At 44.7% G+C, this 16,960-nt stretch overlaps 1 protein-coding gene across 1 annotated transcript in view; it reads left to right on the top strand.

The window, feature by feature from the left end:
* Window positions 1–16,960, top strand: part of bmpr2b (bone morphogenetic protein receptor, type II b (serine/threonine kinase)) — a 71,871-nt gene that overhangs the window by 38,880 nt on the left and 16,031 nt on the right. The window contains exons 4-6 of the mRNA XM_072685695.1: window positions 12,810–12,920; window positions 13,100–13,191; window positions 13,770–14,000. Of these exons, the coding sequence (XP_072541796.1) occupies window positions 12,810–12,920; window positions 13,100–13,191; window positions 13,770–14,000 (434 nt within the window). The remainder of the gene's footprint in view (window positions 1–12,809; window positions 12,921–13,099; window positions 13,192–13,769; window positions 14,001–16,960) is intronic.

Below are 16,960 nucleotides of genomic sequence, written 5' to 3'. Positions count from 1 at the left end.
GACTGACCCACTGAATGAGTTGAATGTGTCATGACAACCTTAAATACCGCCAAAGCTAGGAAGGCTAGAGTCAATTACCGCCAAAGCTAGGAAGGCTAGAGTCAATGAGGTTTGCCAGCTAAACCGGTCATGGTCAGCAGTAAGGCTGCATGACCAGGACATGATTGCGAAGTGCAATAAAGCCATTGGAAATGGCGATGGCTCCGACTGTATGTCACAGTATGCATTTATGGCGGTGATGTGCTGTAGCAGTGCTGCGCTGTTGCCGTGTCTGCTGCCGCCCTAGATTCACTCCATAATCTTCCTTTATAGTGTAGATGGTGGCAGCAGCGTGTGGTTAGAGGAACGGCTCTGCAGGCACACACTCGGCCATCAGCATCTTACAGCTGTCCCTGCTCGCTCAGACTGCATGCCCAAAGATCACACTAACTGCCCACACTGTGTTTCTTTGGAGACCCTGCTGCTGAAGTGTCTCTTACTTACACACACACACACACACACACACACGTACGCACACCCACAGTGGCTGATTTTCTCGCCCACACAAGGCCTGAATACCTGATAAGCTTTCCAATTAGAGCTTGTCGCTGTAAGCTCTCTCACATTGTGTAACCTATTAACTCTGCGAGATCACGGGATGTGTGTGACCGTGTTTGTGTGCGATGTGTGTGAGGGAGAAAGCGCGAGAGAGACAAAAGGGAACTGTATCAGGCATTTATTGCACATGTGCAGGTAATGTTAGCCTATTCTTCTAGTGAATGAAGCGCTTTGAGAGTCTGTGCTTGACCCTCGCGTGCTAGCGATGCATTTCCATTTAGCTCGAGAATGGAAGCGTGACTCATTTGTTTTTCTACTTCAATTCGCAGCAGATTTTTTGTGCTGATGTGCTCAAGAAACCTTTCCTGTGAACAGCTCAGGCAAAACAGGAGCGCTCTGCAAACGCCAACACCCCGCCACAGAGCGCGATGTGGTGAGGGTAACAATATGACAGCGAACGGCAGCCACAGCAGGGCTTCCCCAGAGCGACAGCGAAGTGAGGTGCTAAGTGCCTCTCGTCAGTGTGGTGGAGGGTGGGTTGGGGGTTTAGGTGGCACAACACTCAAGAACACCCCCCCCCCCCTCCCCCAAGGTTCAGTCAGCAAATCAACTATGAAACATAGTGGTCCATGATCTGGAGTTACCCTCAGCTTTTCAGTGGGTGAGAGGCATTGTGCTGCTTCTTGGCAAACATCCCACAACCTTTAAGCCAAAGGTCATCCTCAGGAGAACAGAGGAGTTGCAGTGGCTCACTTAGAAGGGAACAGTGAACCAGACAAAGTGATGGTAAACACTAGGGATGTCCTTATCAAACCTTGAGATCAAGATTCTGTTTGATTTTTGACTACGAAATAAGTCAGTAAATCTGCATTAGGTAGCAAGAACAGCATGAACGTAATTACCAGGGCAGGGCGATATGGTAAAAAAAAAAAAAAATACTATATCACAGTATTTAAAGACATATGTCACGATAGATGATGCATATCACCATACATGTAACCACAGACTAAATACATCAGTAGCGACAAATTTAAAAAAGTACCGTTCAGATACTCTCCCGTCCTGGATACAGTGATCTTTATTTCACCTCTGCTGCTCTTTGTCTAATTAAAGCAGTCTAATTACACTGTTTGTAATTAAACATGCTGTTGATCAGTGTTTATTAAGCACTGACGATATACTCAATATGCTTAGAAAAGCATATTCTGTATCACGATAACAGTATTGATCACAATATGATAAAATATCGTCATATTGACCAGCCCTAGTACTCACTTAGGGTACATAAAGCTATTGGCACTTAATTGATACAGTATGATTTCATACCAGTGTTGAGAGTACTTGAGTTATTAATACATAATATTGTAAGTGACTTGGGTAAATCATAAGATATAATTAGTACTTAGTACGTCCTAAATATTCACATTTTGACTGTATAGTTGTTCCTCACATGACTGTTACTTATATTTCACTTTCTTTTCAGCACTAGAGCTGGACAGCTTCAGAAAACTAGAAGCTTGTTTTACTCTTAGGTGGGGTGTATCTGTACCCCTGAAATTACTAGCGCCCCCTACTGTCTCTGGCAGTAAGTTGACAAACAATTTTGGATCTGCCTGTTTCATTCAAGCGCCTGGAAAATACTGCAGCCTCGCTCTTAAAAACAAAGGTGCTTCCAAAAAGTTTTTTTTGATACTGCAGAAGAACCACTTTTGCTTCCATAGACCCTGTTTACACCGGGTTACTTTATACCGGGATTATACCTGAAAAAAGACCAGTCCGCATTTAGAGCAGATACAAATCCGATCACGCAAACCACTTCAGGAGGTGGTCTGATGCACGTTTGAGTCACATGTTCTAGCAGTGTAAACACACTCGTCTCAACCAAAACCCCTCCCAGTACAACCGCAACACCATCGGTACACACATTTGTGGGCTGGCTAGTGTGATATAGTGCGGTCTTTCTCTGTCGGTGTGATTTGTTGCTCATCAGTCCTGAAGCAGTTTTGGAGTCTCTCTTGCTGTAGTTGATGTTAGCATTGGGGAAGCTGAGGTGAGGCTTACGAGTTAGGCTGAGCCCAAAGCGGCGGCTAAGCTGAGATCAAAGTGGAAGGGCAGTTTCTGTGGGCGGCTGTGACTAGTGTGATATAGTGCTGCCTGTGTGTGTTTGGTCTTCAGAGTTTCTCTCGGTGTGGGGTAGAGCCAGCAGGTGATGGCAGTATTTGTGTGCAGTTGCGGTTCTGCTGATTAATGGGCTTTACTCATCAAGAGCTACCACCCTATATGATACTATTGTGTGTGTGTGTGTGTGTGCATGTGGCACTGTATGTGTGTGTTGGGGGGGGGTGCATGGTCACTATGAGACTAACATGCAGCCTGTGAATTGAAAGTGTCTGTGTGTGTGTGTGTCTGTGTGTTTGGAGTGGGGTGTAAGGCTATGAGTGTGAAGGCAGGCGTGAAGGCAATGAGAAGCTGATCGATCAGACATAGATCAACCTTAGCAGCTGATTTAATTGCAGGGGAGGGGCTGAAAATATGAGCTCCTCCTGACACTACGTCTTCACTAATCTCTCCTCCCTCTCACTCTCTGGATTTCTCTCTTGTTCCCTTATACTCTGATCCTTTATCCCCCTACCTAGCCCCCTCCCCTCTCTTTTACATTTCCTCACTTCTTTCTCTCCTCCGCTCTCTGATGGAGTCATAAATATAGACAGAGTTGACACTTTCACGCAGGCCTGACACTCTAATTTATGATCATCCTCTTTCCTTCTCTCCCTCCATCGATTTTCCACGTTAAGCCTTAGGGCCGGATAGAAGTTCCCTCCTTCCTGAAACGGATGTAATTAAGGATGGGTTATATGACAATATGCTGTCATCACCACCACCATGAAAAATGGCCAGTGTACTTCCTCAGAATTCTACCAGCTGATTAGTGAAATTTAGATCAGTTCTAGGAGGCCTGTTAATAACTACCACCAGTGGACCAGAGGTCTTTGTCATTATTTTATTTTAGTGATGGCAATGGTTAGGGCAGTGCTTTGAGAGCACTGTTAAACACCTTCAGCAAAACACTTAACCCTCTCTGCTCCAGGGGCACCCTGCACTCTGACCCTGGCTTTCTAAGCTGGGATTTGCAATTTTGTTTGCAGCCGTGGCTCAAAGGTTACAGTTGCAGGCTTGGCACCCCCCCCCCCCACACACACACACACACACACACACACACACAGACCCCCTCCACCCTTCAGTTTAAAGGCTCATATTTGGCTTTTTAAGTTACCATTTTTGGCTCCTGAATGGTTTGATCCCGGTGATGCCACAGTCAGCTGTGACTGGGAGTCTGAAAGAGATTGTATTTGCCATCCTCCAAACTCATTGAGCTGACTTTTGTATTCTAGTGAATGGATTGGTAAAGACTGAATTGTGGATTGGCTTTAAAATGTCTGATACAGCATTTTCTGCTGGTATGAGCTTCTGTAAACATCTCTGCTGCATCTCTGCTAAACACTGAATAAAAGATGAATGAACCTTTAAATGCTTCCCTACTGCGGCCAGTCCATTCTCTGCACCATGACTCATCAGCAAACTCGTCCTAAATGCATATCCTGTATCATGAAATGATTGTCATACTACATTGTTGCCTAGAGTTAATTAGTGCGTGTTTTGTCTGCGTTTGATGTGTATGAGGAAGTAGTGTGGGGTTATGACACACAGACATTCCTGAATGCCGTTTGAAGTGTAAGCGTGTGCAGACATGTGGGCGGCCTGCAGACAGTATGGAGGCAAGTCAAGGAGGTGCTAGATGGCAGTACAGGAGAATGACTTGCACTTGTCACAATATCTCCGATAGTGTTTAGAAACATCTAAAACCTCGACCTCTGCGCCGTTCCAAATTCTTTCCCTGTGAATTTTTGAGTTATTTGTAGAATAGTTGAGGTAAGTGAACTCCTTAAATAGGTATGGCTGCATGTTCTCGACTCCCTCATTCGTGTATGACTGGGCTTAAATTGGTCCTGAAAAGTGCCGACTGCTGGTGATTGATTGGGCAGTTGCCGTGACACTGGGCAGTTACCAGTCAGCCGCGACTCTGATTCATGGCCATGTCAGCACTCTCTCCAGCGAGGGTCAAAAAGGTCAACTGCTTGAGGGTCACATGAGTCACGGTCACAGACACCAATCCCGGTGTGTGAAACATGAACTCGCACGTCCAGCTCGTCCGCCCGGCTGCAGACGTCTAGACGTGCAGCAGTGGCCACACGCTGGTCAGGAGCAGTGCGGCGTCTGTTTCTGTTGGAGGCTGAGCAAAGGCTCCTGTTTGAAGGGCTGTTTACAGTTCAGCGATATTTTGGGTGGAGGGTAATTGGAGCGTGCCCTGATAGGCCGATCCATTTTGCTCCCTGCCTTTTGTCATCAACCCTGTTATCTCATCTGATCTCATCTCAGCCTAGACAGCTCACGACTGTGAAATTGAAATGTGGAACTCCTCCTTTTTTCCTTGCTTGTGTTCCTTTGTTTGTCTTTTTTGGTTTTTGTGTTTTGCTCGTTCCACTTCACTCATTCTCCTTCCCTGTTCTCTCTCTCTCTCTCTCTCTCTCTCTCTCTCTCTCTCTCTCTCTCTCTCTCTCTCTTTTCTGGCATGTGTTTCTGCTTCTCTCTCACTCTGTTTACGTCCCTTTGTCTCTCGCCTTTCCTTTGTCTCTTCACAGTACAGGTAGACTGTGTAGGCTGGCCCGTCTGAAAGCAGATACTGCTCTAGACAGATACGTGCTGTATGAGGCTCCACCCTCTTTCGTTACCCAGGTAGAGGATGCAGTTTTGTGATGGTCTAGGAGCAACTTTTCCTACACGAATTCTAAGTGTAGGCAGGGCTTGACCAATCGATGATTAAGTTTTTATGAATTGATGAATAAAAAAAAAAACATACTGCTCGTATGTTAAATATACTAAGTGCACTGATACTACATTTTTTAAATTTATTTATTTATTTTATGGGCTAAATGCACATAACAGACACACTGGAATTTCTAGTACTTTTTATATTGGCAAAGGTCACACTACAGATAACAGTATTTGCTCTTTATTAATACTGAAAGCGGGCTGTTTGACTACAGAGGTTATATATATATATATATATATATATATATATATATATATACACAAAGAACCAGTGTACACCAGTTTAATAGCCACACAGAAGCCTTGCATCTCCATTTTTTACATATGAATTTCATAAACCTCATAGAAACCTAAATAATATACATACATACTAAAAACCTGTCCTCAGGTCAGTGTTAAAGAATACACATTCGCTGTAACTCCACTGTCTGTTAGAGTGATCTAATTCGCTGAGGGCCCAGACAGCCCCGCCGAAATTGCTCAGCTGTGGAAATGAGTTGAAGGAAAAGATAGCAGCCGGCCTGAAATGAGTCTGTGTACGTGATGTAGTGAGCGCTGGAGCAGAGGGAGAGAGAGAGGGAGAGAGAGAGGGAGAGAGAGAGGGAGAGAGAGAGGGAGAGAGAGAGGGAGAGAGAGAGGGAGAGAGAGAGAGAGAGAGAGAGAGAGAGAGAGAGAGAGAGAGAGAGAGAGAGAGAGAGAGAGAGAGAGAGAGAGAGAGAGAGAGAGAGAGAGAGAGAGAGAGAGAGAGAGAGAGAGAGAGAGAGAGAGAGAGAGAGAGAGAGAGAGAGAGAGAGATGCGTTACCCGCTGAGGAAGTGCTTCTCTGGCTGTGTGGCTGCAGGGCTGCTAACTGGAAGCTGTCTGATAGGAGTGACCCGACTCTATCAGAGAGCTTAATTATCTACTGCGACACTAATGCACACTGCAGGAGGAAAAGGCAGCATGTCAACGAACTGCGGAGGAAAGAACCGGTGTCCCGCATGCTATCAGAACCGATAGCCTGGTTGTTCAATCTGTAATTCATCAACACATTCCAGTGTGTGGCAGATTTACAAGCCCAGAATTTCCTACTGAATCCAGTGTTGTTCATTATGCAGTGAAACACGCCTGGCTTCCGATTCTACAGTCTAGTCTCCAGCCCGTCTGAGCTTCTCCTCTCCGCTGGCTTGGTAAATATTGGCCCTGCTTGTTTTTGCAGGGTGTTTAGTGCGGTGGAAGGGCCGGTTAATCCCTGGGCTCTGCAGTCAGTTTCTGCGCACGGTGCGGAGATGGTCCGATAATGGAATAAAAGTGCTTTAGGAGAATTATTAATACACCGGTAATACCCAGTTTCTCATCTGATTGTTGTGCAGTACGCAAACAAGCACGCTGTTCTCCCGGAGCAATTAGGCCAATGTTTGTTTGCTAAACCACATTACCGATAGGAAGCGTCGCTGTATGTTTTAATGCTGGCAGTGACTGTGAATGTGAGGTTTGGAGATTTGTGAAGGACGTTACTGACTGTGTTGGGCTGTGTAATTAATCAGTGTAGGTGGGTGGGTCGGTGGACGTCACAGAGAGCACTCAGTCGAAGGGTAACTTTATAAGCCTATAGTGTGTTTTTCTGTTTATGCTGTGATGGTATGTAGCCTACACCTCTTTATTCATTAGCTTGTTTGCCTTTTTTCATCTCTGCTGTTGTAGGATCTTATTTGCTCAGCCCTTCTGTACTGCTCTCTGTGTGCTGCTGCTGATAGAGGCCCTCTTTTCTCATTCCCACTTTCCATTCAGTACCCTCCCCCAGCTCGCTCTCTCTGTCTGTCTCTCTCTCAGTCTCACTTTCTCTACATACCTAAAAATGAAGGTGCTACAAAAGGTTTTTTGAGCGACGCCATAGTAGAACCACTTATGGTTCCGTAAAGAACCTTTTTGAAGAACCTTTAAATTGTTGTAAAGGTTCTTAACCAGTCTAAAGCTTCTTCACCCTCACACATCCTGTACGTCTCCTTTACAGACATGGTTCTTTATGCAACCGAAAGTGGTTCGACTGTGGCGTTGCTCAAAGAACTGTTATTTTAGCACCTTTATTTTTTTAAGAGTGTGAATCTCACTCGGCATCTCTAACTATTTCTCTCGCACAGACACATGCACACACACACATTGTGAGACAGTCCTTCATAATGTTAGCTGTGTCAGTCATCAAGTAGGTGACTGTATGTGTGTATTTGTGAGTATTGGGGGGGGGGGGGGGGGTGAGATGGCACTGTTATCTGGGTCAAAGACTGTCATGCTGTTTGTGCGTGCCCTGTTATCACTGTTACGTGAGTGTGCTGCCGTGCTGCTAGTTTGGGGGGGGGGGGGGGGGGTATCCATGTAAATCATTTATCTATTCATTATCATCAGTTTTAGCCTTTACATTCAAACACACACAGGCAGAGGGAGAGAGAGCTTCACCTCTGATTAATAACTTGGACCAAAAAACAAATGACTGGGGCCTAAACTGTGAAAGTGTGTTTCCCTTCAGTATGTTCTGAATACCAACCAGAGAGAGCGTCTTACATATGTGTGAATAGTAGATATATTCCTCTGCCTTTTGAGAAGCTGGAGTAGCTATCCAGTTCTCCACCCCACCCCCACTGCATGTGACTCAAAGAAGCAGAATGTAGGCCAAGGAATTCCCACTGAGTGGATTTTGTTTTGTTCATCGTTGGGGAGCCACAGGCAGGTAGTGGTGCTTCGAGTTTTGTGGGTAATGCAGCACTGCTGGCTGGATGAAAGGCTGGAGCAGCCAGCAGAATTACCCCCATTAGAAGCTTTCTGCTGTCTGAGCCAAGAACAAAGTTTTTCCCTCTCTAGACCTTTTCAGGTGGGATGCTCCACTTTGCTTCAGTTCCTGTGCCGTTTACTTTGTTTCTCCAATAAGAAGAACAAGAATAGGAAGCTCATTAAAGGGATCATTTCCTGCAAATTCCAGAATATTGTGTCTGATCTTGACGTATGAAAATGTTATATTTCTAAATGGTCCCTCCATGTTAATGATCTCTGTCCTGACTGGCTGCCCCACTTTGTGCATTATACTTTCCCTTGATTCTCGTCACTGTCATGTAAAAACCTTTTATCTCTTAAATGCAAAGTTATTGCACCTGTTTGTAACTCCTCCCGATCACTAGGAGGGTAATGACGTAACGCATGTCTTCTCTGATACATGCAAAGGCAGACAGACAGCCACCCACGCACGTTGTCGGGCAGCCCGCGCCCTCAGAGCAAAGCGCCAGTTCCCCAGCTCCGCCACACCAGCTAACAGACGTCTGGGCCTGCCAACGTTGTCTTAAGACTGATGAGGAAGAGATCACCATCTGCTTACTTGTAGAGAGCACGGCAATTGTGCTCTCTCAGACTCCGGCTGCTAATGGCAAAGCTATATGGCTCTCTGTTTGAACTTGTGACCCCCAGAGAATTTATTCAGAGTATAGTTTTAAAGCATTTTTTTGTTGCTCAGCTCATCATGACAATTTGACAATATTCAAAATTATTCTTATATCAATCTTATATCATTTTTCTCTCCTGTCTTTATCCCTTTTTTAAAAACTGTCTAGTGTTGTATAAATATAAACAGGCGGTTTGTGATGCTCTACATCCTACATCAAACAATTTATTAAAAAAGAGAAATTTTTTTTTGGGGAGGGGGAGGAGGTTGGGGGTCTATTTGCTGTCTGCGGCTGTCTCAAATCCATGGCCCGTAGAGGAGGGACTTCATTGGCGTTTCGGTGAAGCAGTTCACCTTGTCTCTTTTTGCAGAGAGGAGCATGATTGACAGTGCTGCAGTCAGGCTGTCTGGGGGCTCACCTGTGGTTGCTATGCAGGCTGAGTGGGAGTGTGTGCTGTGTCTAAGAGGTGTGCTGGTAACCCAGGGAGACTGAGACTGCCGCTGCCCCTCTGTTGCCACAGACAGGAGAAGGGAGGAAAGCAGATTAGACAGAAAACAAAGAAGAGGATAATGAGAGCATGTCAACACTGGCAGATTGCTGATTGTTTACACCATAAGCCCAGTTCAGTATTGGGATTTGATCAATATTTTAGAGATGATATAATGTATTAATGAGTCGATGCATGTTTCTTTTATGTCTAGGCAAAACTGAGGCAAACAGCAGGTGTATAATAAATCTAAAGTATCAGCGCAGTCTGAGGCAGACAGTAAAATATTGATTTGTTGCATCGACCCAGAATTTCATACTGGTGCATCCTGAAGCAGTAAACTGAGAAGTAGTGAGAAAAAAAGTGAGATTTGGTTATTGATCGTAATAAATGCAGACAGAGAAGATGTGGAACATTAGAAGCGAGACAGGAAAACATCGGAGGCTGGAGAAGACTGCATGATTGTGATTTATGCGTCACGTTCATTCAGAGCTGTTAGAGGTCAGTCATTCTGTACCAGATCCTCTGCATGATGCATTATATTTTTTTATCATCGCCGAATGAGTTCTGCACTGAACAGAAACGGCAGCGATCAAGTCTGACGTTCAGAGTAATAGCAATCATTCCAGTTACATTACTCACACTCAGCACTGGTGCTGTTTATCCCCTCTTTCCATCAGTGCAGGATACCACCAGTCAGTGAGCCATATACGCTCTCATGAAATATACATGGCCAGATTGTGTTTATATGCCAGTTTACTACATATTTACTTGGGAGGGGTGTTGCAGTTTCAACTTTGGAAGGGGCACCTTCTCTGCAGCTGGCTGCTGGTTTGTCTTTCTGTCCCTGTATCAGCAAGAAGCCTAAACGCCTTAAAAAAAAACAGCCCTCACATGAACAGCCCACTGAGAAAATTCCTGAGCTTTCCCGTGGCCAGTCGATATCTGGGCTACTGCCTGGAACATTGGCATCACTGACCTGTGAAGTGAAACACATTGATTATCCTCATCTACAGTGGCATCTGTCAAGGGGTGGGATATATGAGGCAGCATGTGAACTGTCGGTTGTTGTATGTGGTGTGTGAAAAGCAGGAAAAATGGTCAAGCATATTGAGAAATTGAGACACTCTGACAAAGGTCTTATTATGATGGCTAGATCAGAACATCTCCGAAACGTCAGGCAGGTAATGGCATGCAGGGCTCAGTACCTACCAAAAGTTGTCCTTTCCAAGGAAGAACAACCAATGAACCAGCGACAGGGTCAAGGGCTCCGAAGGCTTATTGATGCGATTGATGGAGGCCCCACCTCACAACCTACAAGACTTTACTGCTGACCACTTTGTGCCAGATACCACAAGACCCCTTCAGAGGTCGCTTGGAGCCCATGCCTCAAATGGTCAGATCTGTTGTGGCGGTACAAGTGGGACCTACTTCATATTGGGCTGGTGGTAGTAATGTTATGGCTGATCGGTGTATATAATTTTATACTTCTTTTTTTGTTGTTGTTATACATTTTGTGCAGCCCTAGTCTGAGTGATAGCACTGTGTGAAAGCCAGCAGCACAGGGGAGAAATACAGTAGGGATCTTAGGCAGTGATTTAGAGAGGCACACAGCATGAGAGGGGTGGGGAGGACTGATGGAGTGAGCTTAAGTAAGCAGAGAAGAGGAAGAGCGGAGAGAGTGCATAATGGATGGAGTGATGAAGGGAGAAGTGCAGGAAGTGGAATGGGAGTGAACATATAGGCGGGGGACAGGGAAGGGCAGGCAGACATCCAGCCTCCAGGACAAAACACTGCTGGCTCCAGGACATGTAAACACTGCATGCGTGCGTGTGTGTGTGTCTGTGAGTGTGTGTGTGTTAGTGAGCGAGACAGCACATAGATTATAGATAGGTACCTGTGATACAGTGGGGGTATATGTGTGTTAATGTGCAGTTTGTGATTAGTGTGTATGTAGAGGTGAGCCCTAAAATGCTTGATTTCATCTCCAGTGTGGGCTTCTACACATCATGCAGCACTGTGGTCGAAATCACATATGTATTGATCGTCAGTGGGAAATCCAAACCTGTACCTGTTTTATGATGAGCGAGCTCTTCTGGCTCTAGACTGGGGTGAAAAAAGACCTGTGAGGCTGAATTCTGCTGATTTGTTGGCCTGCTTCTTATTCAGATTTTCCATTCCGCCTTAAATATTGCAGCAGTTGCATTCAAGCACCCTTACTGGTGTATCATTTAAGGTGGAATGGAAAATTCGAATAAGGAGCTGAACTTGAGCTTAATTACTTATTTAGTGAAACATTGAACTTGAAGCCTGTCACTGGCCTCTGATCCACCCTGTGTGTTTTGAACACACACATATTTCCAGTGTTTCCATCAGAGTTCATGCTTTGTTGTAGATGACCGGCAATGCCTGGACTTTAACCTCAAGGACTCAGTATCCATGTTTCAACATCCAACCTTCAGTGTAACTTGCCTAAAGACAAGAGACCTCCAGAATAGTAAAGCCTAGCTGCTGCTGCTGCTTTAGCTAAAGTTCTATAATGTTCTGTGTCTGAAAATGAGAAGAGAATTTTCATAAGGAATTAATAAAAATATTATTCACAAAACTATTTAGACCACTATAGCCCAGGGAACTATGTCTGGTGAAAAAACAGGCACTGGACAAAACCAGGCTAATTCCATTCCTGTGGTAAAGCTTGGTGGTGGCGGCATCATGCTATGGGGTGCTCCTCAGCGACAGGGGCTGGAAGACTGGTAACACTGGGGTGACAGTTCACTTTTCAACACAACAATGACCCAAAACGTACAGACGAACCAACACAGGAATACTTCAGGCCCAGTCTCTGAATGAACTTTAGGGGCCCAGATAAGATCAGATCAAAACCCTATTGAACATCTCTGGAGGGACCTGAAGATGACATTCACACATGCTCACCATCCAATCAGAATAGCATAAAGACGTATCCAGGGAGACCTTTACAGGGGTTTCTACAAAATGTTGCATAAAGGGTCTGAATACATTATTTGAGTTATAATTATTTTTTCTAATCACTCATACTGCTCATATTGTGCCTTTCCTGAAAAGCTAGTGTGAACTTTGTCAGTGACGAGTGGCAAAGAGCAGAGATCTGCTATTTTTATCCATGATTCATATTTGCACAGTGCAGCCAGGGGAAGGTCTTGGATGTCATATTTTATTTGTTCATTTATTTTGCCTCTGTCAGACCAGCCTGCAAAGACTGAGGAAAAGGGTGAGCGTTTTAATCTGGGGTGGCACTGCTGGCAAAACACATGAAAAGCCTTCTGTTGGGATGTCCGATAGCTGTTTGTGTATGTCAGAAATTGGATTGCACAGATTTACGCTAGTAAACTAGTGAAAATCAAAGGCATCAATTTTGGACATTTTTAATAACCACTATGTGGCCCAGTACCCAAAAAAGAGCCACCTAAGCACACTGACCTCTTTCTGTCTCTCTTTCTCTCCTCTCAGTGGACCCGAGACCTCTGTACCGTGAGGAGGCCATCTTCATCGCCCTGGCGTCTGTCTCGATAGTAGCTGTGCTCATCGTCGCACTCTTCTTCGGCTACCGCATGCTGACAGGTGAGATGGAGCAGTTTATAAAAATGTAAATATCAGCATTTGGTTTTGATATCAGCATCAGCGTAAAATACCCATATCTGTGGATCTTTCATATTGCTGTAGTAACCTGACCACTGTGTGTGTGTGTGTGTGTGTGTGTGTGTGTGTGTGTGTGTGTGTGTGTGTGTGTGTTATTGCAGGAGACCATAAACAGGGCCTGCACAATATGGACATGATGGAGGCGGCAGCATCTGAGCCCTCTCTGGATTTAGACAGTCTAAAGCTGCTGGAGGTGAGTTTTTCTCCTCTCTAATGGCTGACCTCTTCTTTGCTCTCCACCTGCTCTCCACCTGCTCTCCACTTTGCCTGAGCCTTTGTGCCAAAAGAGGGCTCCAGAGTGCTTTAGGAGCTTTTACTGTAGAAAACTCCTGATATAATGCATTTCACACTGTTTTGGCCAATGTGCTCTGGATTCCAAATTAGGAGAGTAAGAACATATTGATAGAAAATAGCAAAAAAAAGTATTGCAGTGTTATGTTTTGCAATATGGTATAAATTCTCAAAGTATTTAGAGTTTATGTAGATTGTGGTGGTGTTTATACTATAACAGTTTTTCTAATTTGTTTCTAAAATCTGGTAGATCCATGTTTATCAGCTCCAGAAAGTCCAATTCTATTGGCAATACTTCTGTACTAGGACTAGACAAGCTGTATGTGTGTGCGTTTGCACATCTGTGTCAGCAATTTAATGTAGCTGGGTTCATTAGAAGGGGTGTCCACAAACATTTGGACATACGGTTTAACTCATTCTGGCTTTGAAAAGCTACTGTTAGTGTTACTGTCACTTTACTGGTTGTCCCTCCTTTCACAGCTGATTGGCCGAGGACGCTACGGCTCAGTGTACAAGGGCTCTCTGGATGAGCGACCAGTGGCGGTGAAAGTGTTCACCTACGCAAACCGGCAGAACTTTGTGAACGAGCGTGCGATTTATCGAATCCCCCTGCTGGAGCACGACAACATAGCACGCTTCATCGTGGGAGACGAGCGCCTGACGACGGACGGGCGAATGGAGTACCTGCTGGTGATGGAGTACTACCCACATGTGAGTACTGATTCACTGGCAGCTGAGGCCGGAGGGTGCTGGTCCAAGACCAGCATAGAGCACAGCTTCCATTTATAATAATAAGACTTTGGAGCTCCTTTGGAGCTGGACTCTGTAGACCAGTGTAGAATTCCCTGGGTTACCTTCAACTGCCCTTATCTCTCTGCTTTCCTTTTTATCTGCCCCAGAACTATTTTTGTCAAAGACGGGAGCGGAGTCAAATGTCCTGCCGGTTACAGAACTATCTGGGTAGATATTTTTATCGATGATTCAGATGGTTTCCAGCAGCCAGTAAGAGAAGGGTGTGTTGAATGTCAGCTTATTGTGCTCTCCTTCTCTCTCTCCCTCCTTCTCTCTGTCTTTGTTTAAGCAAGTTAATGAAGGTCAGCCGCATGCCAATTCTCCCTCTACCATTCTCTCTTTTTCAGCCTACCCAACTCTCTCTCTCTCTGTCTGTCTCTCTCTCTGTCTGTCTGCTGGAAGCCACAGTTCCATATAGTTACAGCGCCGCAACAGGTCGGATCAGTGTAGCGCCACACAGACAGTAGCAAACGTCTGTCGCCCAACTCCTCTAATGTAGACAGAAAGCACCACATTCCTCCACATGCCAGTGTAACATGTTACAACAGGCAAACCTGTCTAGCTTGTGTGTGAGTGTGTGAGTGTGTGAGTGTGCGAGTGTGACTTGGAGGAATGAACGCCTCTACTGTTGTGTCTCGACAGACAGACATTACTGTGTTTGTTCTTGTTCCGCTCCGCTGCTAATTATTTACCCTGGATGGAAATGCATTAGCTGCCTTAAGCACAGGGGGAGGGGCTTAAAGGCAAATGTTTGCATTTCCTCTTGGAGACAGTAACAACTGCCCTTAGGCTGATTCAGAAGATTCCACAGTCTCCCTAATGGGCTCAGTTCTATAGCCTAGTGGTTTTGTGTTCTCGTCATGATATACTGTTCTGCTGGTCCAGAGTCAGCTGCTGGGGGTAACTTTCATTTTCATGCCAGTCACTATGGCAACAGGGACTTCTGGCATGGCTGCGATTTAAACTTTTTTTTTTTTTTTTTGCACGCTCAGAGGGGAATAAGAGAATAACCCTTTCCAGCTCGAACGCCTGAGGTTCCTATTTTTATAGGTGACTTTGCAATAGTGTATAAATACGAATTGAATAGCAGACAGATTTTCAATGAGAAAATACAAATACAGAGACCATTTTTGCACAGTTTTGATGCACAAAGCATCACTGTTTATCTGTTTATTTAAACTATCAAACAGGTTCAAGTAGGGTTGGGCGATATTGTAAAAATCGCGATATTTGAAAGACTTTTTTCGTGATACACAATATTTATCACAATACAAGTAATCACAGACTAAAAACATCAGTTGCGACAGATTCCTAAAAACTACTATTCAGATTTTCTCCCGTACTGAACAACATCTGTTGCTCTTCATCTAATTAAATCAGTCAGACACTCTTAGTAATGAAACCTGCAGCTGATCTGTGTTTATTAAGCACTAACAGTATCGTCAATATGCTTAGAAAAGCTTATTGTCACAATAACAATATATATCATGATACGGTAAAATATCTTCCTATTGCCCAGCTCTAGGTTAATTTAATATATTATTTTTACATTTACATTTAAGGCATTTAGCAGACGCTCTTATCCAGAGTGACTTACAAAAGTGCCTCACTGTATACTCAAGAAAAACCTCAGCTAGTTTGAATAGACTAAAATTCAAAGATACCTCTAAGTTTAGACACTGCTAAACACAAGCCAATATGGAGACCATAATACTCTAATATTCGCTCAAGTATTCTCGGAAGAGGTGGGTCTTCAGTCTGCGTTTGAAGACAGTGGGCGACTCTGCCGTTCGGACACCCAGAGGAAGTTCATTCCACCACTTTGGTGCCAGGACAGAATAGAGAAACGCAGCAGTGGAGTGACATGGCTGAATTTAGAAACGTTGAAGACGTCCTGTGCCGCTGCATTCTGGATGAGTTGCAGGGGCCTGATGGTGCGCAGAGGAAGACCAGCCAGAGGAAAGTTTCATTAGTCAAGTCTTGAAGTGACGAGAGACTGAACGAGCACCTGGGTGGCCTCTCTGGAGAGGAAGGGTCGAATTCTCTGGATGTTGTACAGGAGAAATCGGCATGACCGAGTTATGTTTGCAACATGACTTGAGAGCGATAACTGATCATCCATGACTACACCAAGGCTTCGCGCTTCTGTAGATGGAGTGACCAGTGAGTTCTCAAAGGAGATGGAAAGATCGTTTTGAAGTCCAGCAGTTCCCGGGATGTACAGCAGCTCTGTCTTGCTGGGGTTGAGTTTAAGGTGGTGAGCCGCCATCCAAGAAGTGACGTCAGCGAGAGCCCAAGTCAAATCTGTAAAAGACGACAGCGACTTCAGCAGAATATGGTGCTACAATACTGCGGAACAGCACATCCATTTATTTACATATTTACATATGCAAATAAATAGAAAGTGTGTTTCCACAGTCTTTTGATCCAACCCTAATCCACCCCCACCCCCACAGTCTAGACAACTATTGTCTTGAGAAGACCTAGATTGGCTGAATGGGGTGTGTTGGATGTGGGTTGGCGTTGAACCTTCAGGAAGGTAGCTTGCAGGAAGATGTTTGGAGTCCACCAATAATAAAGATCATTAATCAGGTTAACTAACATGGAAGTTCTCCAAGCCTTAATCAGTTTAAAATTAGCTTCCCAAGGTTAATTAACCCAGGTGTGTGTGTGTGTGTGTGTGTGTGTGTGTGTGTGTGTGTGTGTGTGTGTGTGTGTGTGTGTGTGTACAGTAGTCTGTATTATTCATTAGCGTGAATAGCTTCCTAGTATGACTGTACTGATAATTATGTGTTTTTAATTTAATTAGCTCTTTAAACAAGAGCACTCAAAGAAATTTCTTGACACCACATGCTGCTCTGCAAGTACTTTCTTACCAT

Source organism: Salminus brasiliensis, chromosome 8 (genome assembly GCF_030463535.1).
Source record: "Salminus brasiliensis chromosome 8, fSalBra1.hap2, whole genome shotgun sequence".
NCBI classification, from domain to species: Eukaryota; Metazoa; Chordata; class Actinopteri; order Characiformes; family Bryconidae; genus Salminus; species Salminus brasiliensis.
This window is presented reverse-complemented; position numbering and strand designations above follow the sequence as displayed.